At 34.6% G+C, this 14463-nt stretch overlaps 1 protein-coding gene across 6 annotated transcripts in view; it reads right to left on the reverse strand.

The window, feature by feature from the left end:
* Nucleotides 1-14463, reverse strand: part of KCNMA1 (potassium calcium-activated channel subfamily M alpha 1) — a 494817-nt gene that overhangs the window by 183199 nt on the left and 297155 nt on the right. For all 6 annotated transcript variants that reach the window (XM_086752630.1, XM_086752629.1, XM_086752628.1 and 3 more), the window contains exon 5: nt 13122-13233. In XM_086752630.1, coding sequence (XP_086608756.1) covers nt 13122-13233 — 112 coding nt within the window. The remainder of the gene's footprint in view (nt 1-13121; nt 13234-14463) is intronic.

Genomic DNA, 14463 nt, shown 5'->3' on the forward strand with positions numbered 1-14463 from the left:
ATGATTCCTTGCACATGGTTTACATTTTTATTGTAACAACAAACAGAATATTTAATACTAGCTGTCAGATTAAGAAGTTAGGCATAAAATTTCATAAAAATCAAAGATTATGGTGTTTCAATGGCTTTTTGGAAATACAACTGTCATGTAGGTCCATACACCACTTATCTGTATCCCTTATTTGACCCCATGCCAGTACCAAGATGTAGTCTTCACCCTATTCAGTATTGTATCATGTTTAAATACAAAGTGTGAGAACTGCAAGTGTCAATTGAGCACTAAGGCTGAATCAAGAATAATTCCAGTAAAAGCAGTAGCATTGAAAACTCTTCTCTTCAAATTCATGTCAGACAGAAAACTTGTCTATGATCAGCCTGTTGAGAAGCAAACTTTCAGGGAGTTTCAAGTGCACACAAATGTCTGCACTAATAGGCCAATGTTACCAAATCACTAAGAATAGATAGGGAAAACTTCTGTGCACTATCAGAGTAGATTAGAACCAGTGCCTAGGAAAGCAGGTGTCTGATGTTTTCCTAGAAGATGTCACTCCTCCAAATCTATGTATCATTTGCTATTTTACACCAAACACAAAATATTTCTTATACGATCCACCTTGCATGCAACTGTGCATCACTTTCTTTACATGAATTTCCAAGTTAAGAGTGAGCATAAAAGAATCCAGATAAACCTATCTTGATTTGTTTTAATTTTCTAGATATCTCTGCTTTTACAGTGCTGATATCTACACTTTGCCCACAATAGGAAGGAAAGTAAAACAATACAGAATAATCCAAATTCAGTGTTAATATGGAATTTAATAGAAAATAAAAACTGAGATCACACTGTGTTCCTTACAAATTATCCCATCTCATTTGAATTTACACTTGCAACATGTTACACGTAGACTCAGATGTTCATTGACTGCCACACCATGAGGATACATATAGTCTGCCAACTAACCACTATAAAAATAACCTTTTCTTAAGTTAGCATTGTTCTAACAACATAACTAGCCATTACTAAACATTTCAGTAGCTATGATTTAGTAAGTATCTAAATCCCAAACAATTACATTATATAAAAATTATATATAAATTGTATATATAATACAATTTTTAATATATATAACAGTGATCATAATTTCTTTTATTACATACATAATTAATCACTTAAGCACTTCTAAATAATATCATATCTATTACCTACAGCAGCCTTTATGTAACAGAACATTGGTAAGAACCCTTATAGGATTTAGAATTTCAATAGCTGCTATGAAAGTTGGGTGTTGAATAGGAAAGGGTTGCAAAGGTTGAATTTGAAAAAAAGAATAAATATGAACGTTGTGAAAGGCATTCAAATCATACTAGGATTTTGTGTTTATTGTACTGTGATTATTTCTTATTCTGTCAAAAGGCTGAAGAGGCATTACATACTTGAACTTCACTGAGCCATTTGACTTACCTCAGAGAAAAGCATCCCAGATCAGAATTAAGTAAAAGTGAGCAAATTGATACAAGGTGAAAATAATATTCACTCTGATATCAGCACACAGTGTCAATGCCATACTTGGCCACTAACGTTACAGGTAGCTCATGGCAATAAAAGACCTTTCTGCTAGGCTAAGTCTAGCATCAACTGAAATCATTCTACACTTTCAAGCACACAACACTGTGAACAACGAAGGGGCTGCAGTGTGGATGCATGAGATTGGCATTAACTGTTGGATGCACAGTGACTGCAAATAAATCAGTGTATCTCTGTAGTGCAGCAGGAGCACATCTGTACAGAAAAACTCATACAGTTCTGAAGGAAAATATTCTACGCAGTAAGAGGTTGATCAAAGAAAAACATAACCAGCACTTAGGAAGCCAATAATGCTGACAGATAATTTATACTGAGCAGCAGAGTAACTAGGTGATAATGGACAAATAACCACTGGAGAGTTTTGAGTACCTCGGAAATCTCATAATGCAACAGACTAAACCATTTGGCTCTCAGTCATCTTTACTGATGATGGTACTGCAACATTTTCCTTTTGGTTACACAGATTATTGTCTCCAGACATCCTGACTTGCATACAAAACCTCTTGAAATTGAACTTGACACTTAAGATACTAAATGTCTGATTCTTTTCAGCTAGATGTCCACAATGATGCTACAATATTATTATTTTAATAAAAACAGCACTCCTTACAGAACAACGCTGAACAAAATGCTGCGTACTAGACCTGCCCTTGTACAGCACACTTCCATCTGCCTCACTTTACTAGAAGCTGATTTAAAAAGAAGGCAAAATAATGTCCCCTTAAAATCCCCTGTACAGCACACTTACATCTGCCTTACTTTAATAGAAGCTGATTTAGAAAGAAGGCAAAATAATGTTCCCTTATAACTAAAACAAGAAAATTACTCGGGATGGGGGGGGGGGGGGGAAGTTGTATATACTAGAAGTTTTACTTATGTAGAAAAAAAACCCACATTTTTTCAGTTTAAATACTATTTTTAAAATAAAATACGAATTATAGCAACAAAAAAAGAGCTGATAAAGTCAAATAGGTTGCTTTTCCAATATTTCAGCTTTTGACCTGAAGTAGCAGCTAGGGAAGTTTCATAAGAAAGTCTACTTCTAGCAAACGTCTGTGCAATTTTGAAGACAAGATAAGTTTAGATTGTTGGAACCTAAAATACCAAGAAAATTCAATTTTTCTTTTCTTCATATTCCTTTATACATATTAAATCAGAGAAGTAAGATCGGTAAACAAATTTAGAACAAAATGTTTTGTAACTAACATAAGCCTATATAAAATTCATAAATGTACTGATTTTTTTTTCAAAAGAATTAAAAACTGAGTGCCTGAATTATAAAAAGTGCACTCCAAAGTTTAGTAGCAGCTTATTTAACACTGCCCCATATTAAAAAGTTCCCTGAACAGAAGAAACCGGAAAAAGCAGCAGAAAGATCCAAAAGTATGCACATATAAAGAGCAAGCAAACACTGCCCTTTGAGCATCATTCACTTTATTGGCAAAGATTTCTGGCCATTTATCAGGTACACCACTGCAGTGCAAGTAGTTATGAAGGAGTCAATGACTTCAGAAACACTTTTGTGATGCAGAGAAATGTTCTTCCTTTTACGGAACAGATTTTCTCAGCTGTGTTTCAATTTTTATTTTATTATTTAGAATTTAAGATAGTATGATACTGAACACTGCTGAAGGTGATAACAAGGTTAACGAATGCTAAATGTCTGGGGGTCAAGAATGAATCAAGAATGAGTCCTACATAATGTAAGGATGGACACTATAACTACAGAAACACTAGAGAAGCTTAGGAAGTAAAAAATTGATGTGAAACAAGTGGCAAAAAGTGACCAACTATGAACGATACTGTTTTCTTGACTTAAGTCAATATTGTATGAAACTCTGCCAGATGGTATAAACATCCTGCAGTTCAAAACCTCAGGAAAAAAAAAAAAAGTCTTAAATACTTTAGCTGGAAGAACAGTTATCTCTATATCCCAACTTTTCCTTCTCTACCTGTCACCTGACTTTGTATGGCAAATTAATACAACTGCAAAAGTTGAGTACTGGATCAAGGAACATACTGAGGAGGAATGCAGCACTATTACAAACTATTATTCATCCAACTAATGGATACTTCTGAAATGTCACATAAGCAGGAAGGTCAGAATTTTGCTCATAGTGATAACTGAAGCATAGTACATTTACTCCAGGGCTTAGAAGATAAAAGAGATCCTTTAAGTTGTGTTACAGAAGTTAGATACTTAGAAATACAAAATGAGCTAAAGCACAGAAACAGTCAGCAGGAATCATAACATTTATGTTAAAATTGTAAGAAAATAAACTGTCATGTTCTAGGTATAAGGACTCCCGATTTGGGGCTTATGCAGATATTAATTATATTACTTGTAAAGTATAACATAGTGTAAACAACAAGCATTGAAAATTCAAACTTGAGAAGATCACACTCTGTAACAACATGACTCAGATTCAATGTGTTAAAAAAAAAAAAAAAAAACCAGTTACCAAGAAATTAGTGAAAGAAGATATCATGGGGAACATCTACCAGACAATGTACAATGAATAGATTGAATATCTACAAAGTACCTTACAAGTTAACATACTATCTTGGAGCCAAGACATGAAATTTTATTTTCAACTGGTCTTTCAGTTGACTTTTAAAGATAAGAAACAATTAGTTAAATTAAAAAAAAAAATCTTATCTCTCATATTACCATTCAGAAAAATGTCCAGGTTAGTTAAATGCCATAGGTAGCTCAAAAAAAATTTGGAAAGTCTTTTACTAATGATAATACAATGATCTTTTTGGACACTGCAAATAACATTTTTATATAGCCCTCATGCAAAGGAATACAAATGCCCAAAGATAGCATAAGTGCATTACAGGTTCCCTAAACAGTTCAAGGGAAAGGGTTTATTTCTTTTAGTACATTATTCCACATTCGATTAAAGACAAAACTGTACAGTTTAGGTACCTTTCATTTGAGCAGAAGGGACTTAATCACAGAGTCTGAAAGATCACTAAAACCATTAGAGAATACAATAGAACTCATAAAGTAATTAAACAGATAATAAAAAGCAGGATAAAAATTAAATTTTACAGTGTTTTTTCAGATAATATCTGGATACTGAGAACATATTTTGATTAGACAGGAAGGGATATGGAGAAAAGAAAACTACATAATATCTTACAAAAAAATGCAAAATGTTTGGCTATTAAGTGGAAATGCAGTGATTTATTTTTCAGCATAAAGCCCATATGCTTGATATTTTGATCCTGCTACTATCCGGGAGTATGACTGAACAAAAAATGAGTGAAAAAGTTAAAATCAGTTGTTACAAACTGCTTAGAATTCAGCAGTCCATCTATACTAAAATGACATTCTGTGTTTCTAAATCACTAAATTTGTCAGACTATGATCATGAATGTTTATGGATCAATGTCCATTAAAAACATGAAATAGAACATTAATCAATGATGACAATAAAAAATTTCAGTATATCAGATAACGTAAAGTCTAGCTGCTTATGTTCCTTTCTATAATACATGTGGAAAAAAAAAAAGTTTGATTTACACTATGGAAACGTCTAACTGAAAAACATATGCTAAAGAACTTTAATATACCTTTAGAAGTTCTAAATATTATAACAACAGAAGAAAACCATGAGTGTTTCATTGAAGGGAGAGCTGTCTATATGACTTCATCTTGGCAAACAAGAAGAAAGTGATTATGGAACTGAAATTCAGACTGTTTAAATGAAAGTACTGACTGCATTTAATCTTCTTGGGGTTTAAAAAAAAAAAAAAACAGCCAAAAAACCAACAAAAAAACCCCCAGAAGTCCAAAACAGTAATATCTATTTTGTATTTTAAAACATCAAATTTCAAAAAGAAGAAAATTTTTATGAACTATGTTAACCAAGCATAGATTTACTGCATTGCAAATAAATACATTTTAATTATAGCACTCTATTACTAGCAGCATGGTGGACATGTCAGTAATAATGGAGAAAAGACCAAAGCATCCCATATATTTTTTAACTGAGAAAAAGCCAGTCATGTAATGATGGCATACCTGCCTTTCTAACATGACCATTAAGGAGAATGCTAATAAAGCCATCCATTAAGCCAGACATTTTAAAGTCATCATGTCTGGGTAACTCACATCCAATAGTTTTACTAACTCACTCTGTGGACTACTTAACGTTGGGTTTCAGTGAGTCTGGCGCCTACAGTTTATAGAAGTTCCAGAAATATTTAAGAAAGTTAATGTTATTTTCTTGTGTTTAAAAGAAGTAACAATAGAAACAACCATATTAACCAATCTCAGACAAAACAAAAGATTCTACTACAAAGTAATTAAGTAGTCAAGATCAAGAATTATATTTATGTATACATTTTAGAAAAATACCCTACCCCATTAGTTTTTCCATTAAATGTCATGTTTGAGTGATAAAGCTATAAATGCTGATGTAATTTACCCAGCATTGCCATGGCACTCTTTAAACGGACCAAGAACTATTAAGTCTTGAAATCAATCTGGCATATCTTCCCTGGAAGTCCTGTCCCAGGGAAGGAGGACAAAAGATGCAAGAGGTCCATCCATCCAGTCAGATAAACTAGGAAGCACTTTTATTTAAAGCTATATAACTGGCATGACTACTTTTGGGCTAAGCCTGCCACTCATTCACACAGGAAAAATCTAGGTACCCCCCTACCTATGGCCCCCTACCTATTCTGGTAGAATAGAAAACAGAATAAATTCAGGGTCAACTTTCTATGCAGTGTTAAGTACCACTAACAGACAGTGATAGACTGGGAGCAGAAGATTATTTAAATTATCCAGTTTTCTTTGAATCCAGAGTTGTAGAGAAGCAAGCACACAGTTTCTATGAATGTCAGCTAGATGATAGGAACTAATGACACTTCAGACTACTACTGTCCTTTTGTTTCTCCTCCGCTTCAGTGTCTTTTGGCTAACTTGTTTGATTTCTCATCAATGGAGGAGACAGAAGGAGAAGCATATTTTCACAGTTGTGTGCAACAATATTAATAAGAATTCATTGTGGATATTACAAGAAATACATTATTTGTCACAAGGTTACCTTTTGCTATTAATATTGTGACAACTCAAAAGCCTGTTGTGAAGTATGAATTTAACCATTACCATGTGAAAACGGAACTGATTAAGTTATCTGAAAGAAAGAAAAAAATTGTTTTCTTCAATATAGTACAAATGTCCACTCAATTACATATTATTGACAAATCACCAAGTAGATTGAGTATTCAGAAAAATCTTCATTAAATTCATTCTGATGCCTGTTTGAAGGCACTTGAAGTGTATAGAGGAATGTTACTGCATGAAGTAGTGCATATGCACATAAATTGCAATTATTCTAGGAAATTTTACAGAATGTATCTTCCATTATATATAAAATAACTTATGATGTAAGTAAAATTACACAAAATGCTTTAAAATTGTATAGAATACACTAGTTTTGTAAGAAATACTGTAGCATTTGGATGTGTATTCAAAGTTTTTTGCCAACAGATGGCAGAAATGTACAATACTTAACCGACAAAATCATGGTAAATGATTGCAAAATTTAAGGTGCTAAGAAGGGGACAGTTTTGAGACTTCTGGATGCATCAAAATACAGTAAATGATCATAAAGTTTTGGAGCTCATAATTCCTTCTCTCACACTGGTATCCCTAGAATTTAGTTATCAGAGCACTTCTTCATGTCACTGTGTCCTGGTGACATGCTCTAAGGACTGCTCTAAGTTCCATTAAAATACATATGTTTTCCAAAAGGAATAAAGTGTTCTGCAGATTCAAATATGGTTTCAGGCTGAGTAGTTCTGTAGAGTTTATGTCAAAAAAGTCTACAGGGTATTGAAACAAATGTTTTCATGTCACAGATTTTTAACTAAAGCTTCATCTTCAAGCACACTTGCTGGATGGCCAGGAGGTATTCACACCATCAGCTTAACTATCTTAATAAGACACCTTCGTTTTACTCCAAAGCCATCTCTCTCTTTCCATAGAGGGAAATCAATTTCATTCTCCAGCTCACAAAAATAGCAGAAAGTCAACCAGATATGTTGGAAACAGTATTCTCAGACCAGGAATTGATACTGAGATCACAAGCTTCATCTAAAATTAATTGAGATGTCTGTAACAGGACCTAGACAGAATTTCAGCAAGGTCTGGAAAAGAGGATCCCCTCTTTTTCCATAACTATGCTAATTACCACACAAAGAGATTTGTTCTCCATGCTGTGTATATAATTACATTTGCATCTGTTGTCTGTCTTGTTTTCCCCACTGTAAATCTTGAATTATTTTCTAAAAAAAAAAGAGCATGGCTTCAGCACCAGTATAGACTAAAAGGGATGTAAAGGAAGAAGGTTGATGAAGAAAATCTTCCTAATAATAGAATCTAATAGGAATCAAACAGTTTCTATCACTTGGAATTTTGTACAGTAGAATAGATGAAACATATGGTCAGGAAAAAAAAATGGATTGTTTAACAGATCTTTTCTGTCTTTAAATTTTATGATTCAATAATATGAGACACTATCAAATCCATACATTAGGCTTTATTTAAACCACTGATTGTTCCTCATTCACATGTCCTTGTCAATATGAAGCCAAGTTCATATTTTACATGTTTAATCTTCCTCTCACAATACCACCCTGTCAAGGCAATTTATTCCAATACAGTCTGCTCATAAAATCAATATTTCCTTTTTCATAGGCATACAAGAAAATGACAAAAGGCATTTCAGTTATTTAAAGTGCCTTTGCAATTATAGAAGATAGAACAACAGTTTTAAGTGGCGTGTAAAGTGTTTCTAAATCATTACTGGATGTAACTGGAAGATGTTTATTTGTTGCAGGGTGCTCCAACTTGGCAGACTGCAAGCTATCCAAAGAAATGAAGATTTGAATTTGAAACTTACCTATGAGACTCAGATCACGATGACTTTGTGTTAATAAAAAATGAGTTTCACCATGGCATTATTTCTCCCATTGCAAATTTTTTATTTTCATCCAACAACTTTTTTAGCCTACCTTCACTTAGACTGTAAAGACAGTATCCAGACTCAGCAATGAACTGAAATGGGTTTGGGCAATCCCAGGCAGAAACACAGGCTTGGCAGAGAGTGGATCAAGAGCAGCCCTGAGAAGGACTCGGGTGTGCTGGTAGATGAGAAGCTCAAGATGAGCCAGCAATGCACACTTGGAGCCCAGAGAGACAACCACATCCTGGGCTGCATCAAAAGAAGCATAACCAGCAGGTCGAGGGAGGTGATTCTCCCCCTCTACTCTGCTCTCGTGAGACCCCACCTGGAGTACTGCGTCCAACTCTGGAGTCCCAAACACAAGGAGGACGCAGACCTGTTGGAGAGACTCCAGAGGATGGCCATGAAGACGATCAGAGCTGCTGGAGCACCTCTCCTATGAGGACAGATTGAGAGAGCTGGGGCTGTTCAGTCTGGAGAAGAGAAGGCTCTGGGGAGACCTTGTAGTGCCCTTCCAGTACCTAAAGAGGGCTTATAGGAAAGACAGGGAGAAACTCTTCAGCAGGGCCTGTTGTGACAGGTCAAGGGGTAATGGTTTTAAAATAGACGGAGGCAGATTCAGACTAGACATTAGGAAGGAATTTTTTACCCTGAGGATGGTGGAATACTGAAATAGGTTGCCCAGAGAGGTGGTGGATGCCCCATCTCTGGAAATATTCAAGACCAGGTTGGGCAGGGCTCTGAGCAATCTGATCTGGTTGGAGATGTCCCTGCTCCTTGCAGGGGGGTTGGACTAGATGGCCTTTAAAGGTCCCTTCCAACCCAGACTACTCTATTATTCTATTCTATGGCTGAAATTAACTGTCAAGAGCCAGAAACTCTGCTCTCCCTTCCCCTGGGAAGATTCTCTCCACTCCACAGAAGCCTGTACTTGAAGTGGAGAATTGTCCTTCTATCACTTTCAGAAAGCTTCTTGAACAGTGTTGTGCAAGAAATATTTATGACTTTATAAAGCATAGCTTTCATTTATATGTAAGTATCTACACAAATGCTACTGTTTGCAAAACAGTGTTGGAAAAATGTCAAGGGATCCAGAGACAAATTAACATCAGAAAACACCCTGGTGTATGTATCTGTACAGTTTTACGTCAGAGTATAAGAAACTTTTATACCGACTGTCAAAGCAATGTATATCACTCAATTACAGATTCATTAAAATTTTCTTCCCTTTCTTTACTCCCCCAGTCTTTCAATATGTAGATCATTCCATGTGCCAGCTGTATTCTGCTCATGTACTTCCTTTTCTTATGCTACCCTATGCAAGCAAAAATGATACCCTAGGAATTCTTTCTAAAGGACTTATCAAATCTAAAAATTTGATAATTTGCAAGTTTAAAGTGCTGTTGTGCCTTCAGCTGTACATTAGACGGTGCACATTCTACCATTCCTAGAAAACTTTTGATGGAAAAGCACAATCTGATCCATCTTGCATACTGAATGTTGTTTGCATACTGGGTGTTGTTTGCATACTAGGTGGAAGATTAGATTTGAAACAACATCCTTTCTGAATACTGACTGACAATTTCATTCATATACAGCATTTTGAGATACAAAAAAAATTATATTTTATGAACACTGAATGCAAAAAAAAAGTAGTAGGGAAAGTGGAAGGCTTCACATACTAAGAGTTACATTATAGCTGAATAGTGGCATTTCCAAACTAGCATAAGAAAAAAAAAATCCACTGGCTTTCCACTACAGTACATTAAAAGATTATAGATTCAGACCACATGTCCTTTACTCTGTTTCACACCTTTCTGTAAGCATTTAGGCAAAGTTTATTTTTCATTTAGGAGGGTTTGCTTTCTTTAAATACTGTTTAAACTGTGTGTTCATACTTACTTTATTGTCAGTTAGCTAAAACAGGACAGTTCTTGTGAAACTGGAAATTCAGGGAACCACATTCTGGTGACTTCCATTCTGTGTAGTACTTAGATGAACTCATCATAGTTGACTGACATGAATCAATAGTGAAATAAACCAGAAAGACCCTAACGCACAATACATCCAGACAAGGTATTGTGTTTGGGCTCCTAAATGATCTTGAAATTTAAGGCATATAAAGAGATCCTACTTAATCAGTAACAAACTCTTAAAACATGCAAAGAACTATTGGGATACACCAAAGTCTGAACTTGTTAAGTGATTTTTGCATTGTCTAATGTTAAAAAATCCCCATTTACTCACCTCACTAAAAGGCTAACCTCCCTGCAACTATTTTCATATGGACACAGGGTGCAGAAACCAGAACTTATGTGCTCTGAATTACTGTCTGCACAAGGGTATCTCTCTAAATTACAAAAATTACACAAAAGGAAAAGGAAAAGTAGACATCTAACTTGAAGCTGTAAGTAATATGGTCCAAACACCTCACTTCCCCTCCACTCACACACCCAGTCCTGCCACTGCATCACAAGTATGTCCAAAGTACTTCAGCTCCACAAGCAGAGTAAATTTTGCCATCTCTTTAAAAGGTGTAAAAGAATATACAATCTTCATTAATACACTTCAGTGTATTTGTTTAAAAACTCTTACATTACAGCATCTCAAAACAAAAAGTTGCTGACCTAAATCACAGCTATGTCAGGGATCTCAACAATTCACATTTTATAATTAGTTAATTATTTCACTAAGGATGATTTTCCCTGAAGTGAAAACCTCTTTGTAATAAACACAGAGGAAGCAGGTGCAAAGCTCAAACATTGTAAATATGTCACTCCTAAAACAACTACATTGAAAAAAAAAAAATTACTATGCCTCAGTAGGTGATAAACATCTCAGGAGGATTCCATGAGAAAACAGGTGAAGTCGGACTATGAACAAGAAATCAAGAAAAAGTTACATTGGTGTAATTAACAGAGAGGGAAATCCTTTCGATTCTATGAATAATCTAAGTACAATGCTTAACTCTGCCTGCAAAATGCCATAAATCTTGTAAAAACTACCCAACAGAAACTGCTAAGTGGACAAACCCTCTCACTATTCCTGTTGGTACTGTTAGTTAGATTGCTGTATCACCATGAATCAGTCAATTATGCAGTCAGTTTCACAAAGGGTATTAATCTCTGCCTCATTTCACAAATTTAGTGGTTTTGCTATTTTCTCATTTCATATTCCTTTTTTATGGATCCTGTGATTCTAGCTTTACTCTTGGACAGCCTTCATCTCCAAAGACTTCGATCTCAAAGTTCTGGGAAAGACTGATATGTCACATTCAAGTGTGAAAATACATCTCTTTCATTCACACAATACAAAGAATCTAGGACTCAGTCATAGGAGTTAAATCAGCAATTTTCTTCTAAGCATAAGTTTTTTATTTACATACCTTTTTTAAAATGTGATGTCCTATCATAATTTGGAACTGTATGACATTTTCTCTTTCAAAAATCATTACGTAGTTTTACATACATGACAGAAGTATATGATGAAGACAGTAATCATATGGGGATCTGTAGTGATCGTTTCTGGCTGTTTTACTGCTTTCTTCTTTGGCATACTAATAACCACTGACGTATATAGTATGAACTCTAATGTGGTTATACATTTGTTAATATCTTTTCATATAACAGTATTCATCAATAACTTTTGCATTTTTGCACTTCTGCATCAAGTTGAAATACTACAATACTATAAGAGATCCACAGTTTTATTTTCCTCTCCATGTAAAACATTTAAGATGACCACTCCCTTCAGTTTTTAGGGACAATGAGTGCCTATACTTCTGGAGAAAAAGATTGTCAAATTGTGAGGTTTCATACGTTGTCTAAAGACACAGCATTCACAAAGTACGCCATTTTTAGGAAGTTTTCCCTGAATAAAAACTCCCAAATTTTGACCTTCATTTTACTTAACTAGAGAGAATATGCAAGCTAGAGAGAAATGCACAGGAAAAGTCACACATTATATTATGGGTGTTCTTTAACTGATTTATTTTGTCTGCTCTGTTTCATTTTGTATTCCCTTTTACATGTGGCATATTCTTTTCTAAAGCATTAGTCCTACACAGATGTTAAGCCCAGTAAGTGTCTAAACAAATCTCACAAATCTTTTGTTTCAGTGGATTTAAAATTTAGCTATACTGGCTCAAAATGTGAAGAAAATCGGTTAATTTTATTGTTGACAATAATTCATGGTAATCCAGTTCAGCAAATGAACAGCCTGAATCACCTGTTCAGGTTGTAAGATGAGACAATTACATCAAATTCACCGTTTTATAAAAATGGCATCATGTTACACAGTACTTCCAAGCTGGAGTGCACCACCACTTAGAGTAGGAGACTGTATTAATGTATCAGTAACAAAAAAGACGTAGTAAGTGCTTTTTCTGACATAACTCACATGTCTGCTGAAATGGGAAATTCAGTGCAAAACCAACCTTGGTAACATTCTTCTGCTTACGCAATGCCACAAAATGAAGAAATTCTCCATCCAAATGTGCAAAGTTTAAGCATTTTTATAACTGCTAGTAAAAGGAAAAACTATTTTACTTACCAAGCCAACTTCTGTTTAAATATACTGACACAAACACTGGAGGGACCGTGAAGAAATCTACTACTGAGTTAACTTCTAGCCAAAACCATAGCTTGTCATTGGCTGCTATGAACTGGAAAAAAAAAAGAGTGGGAAGGATGAAAGAATCAGATTCTGCTCACGATGGCTGCAAGTATATGCAATATTTTCCTTTTTAAAATACTAAACTCAAAAGTTAGTGGAGAAGTAACTGATATTTCAGCTCAGTCCAGCAAAACTATACGTCTCACTGGAAAGAAATCTGTATTGTGCATCGCTTGATACCCACATTGAGATTAAAATGAAAGGTCTAACTGAAAAGTCAGTTCATTTATATGAGGAGTTGTAATATCTGCGCTAAAAATAATTTTCTCCACATTTATTAACAATGTATCAGTAATATTAGAAAAATGTACCCAAGTATAAAATATTTCAAAGTATCTTTCCTTTGCTCTAGCACACCAAACATAGTAGCAGTAGTCCTACCATGTATTTGCTCTTCACAGGTTTCTAAATACATGATAGTTTACAAAGAATCCCATTATCACCCTATCCAGAGGCAATCATCAGGATGACTCCTAGAAGGCATAATTCAGGCTGCAGCAGAACTTTAGTCCTTTGAATCATGCCAAGGATGAGGTCATTGCTCTTTCCAGACTATGAAACCAGCCTATGGAAACTGGCAAACTTAGATGTCAAGGACATCACAGTTTGAACCTGTCTATTCATCTATGTGCTTAAATAAGGTCAAACAACTATTTACATTCAAGTAATAATTAAAACATATGTTTTATATAAATATGAAAGATAAATACACATATAAATAGAAAATCTTAGCATATAAAACAGATATGTAATAGAGCAGTTTTACTAATGTAAGTTGTAAAACTTGGACTAACATATTTCAAAACAGTGCTTGTATTTTTTGAATTATAGACAATATCCATTGTCTTTCTTCCAAAGCAAATACTGACATTCTCCATTTCATCCATTCAATCTCCTTGCTTTAGAACTACTTTAAAACTTTAACACAAAATGTTTATGGTGCATACCAACTTTGCTGGAATCTCAGATAAAATATTGGAAAAGGGACTCTACTCATGTCAAGAATGTTGAAATCATACTTAAAAAAAAGATAGACAACATGAGCATCATTTGCCTCAGAAAAGACTCAAAACCAAAAATAAATTGACATTTTGTTAGTCTGTATTATTCAATATCAACATTCCAGCATCAAAACTGAATAAAAATATCCAGTTTAAACAGAAGCTTTCAATTCCCTTCTGTTGAATTTAGCAGTCCGAACACTTCAAACTAAAAGCTT

Source organism: Chlamydotis macqueenii, chromosome 7 (assembly GCF_036417535.1).
Source record: "Chlamydotis macqueenii isolate bChlMac1 chromosome 7, bChlMac1.mat, whole genome shotgun sequence".
In the NCBI taxonomy this organism is placed as follows: Eukaryota; Metazoa; Chordata; class Aves; order Otidiformes; family Otididae; genus Chlamydotis; species Chlamydotis macqueenii.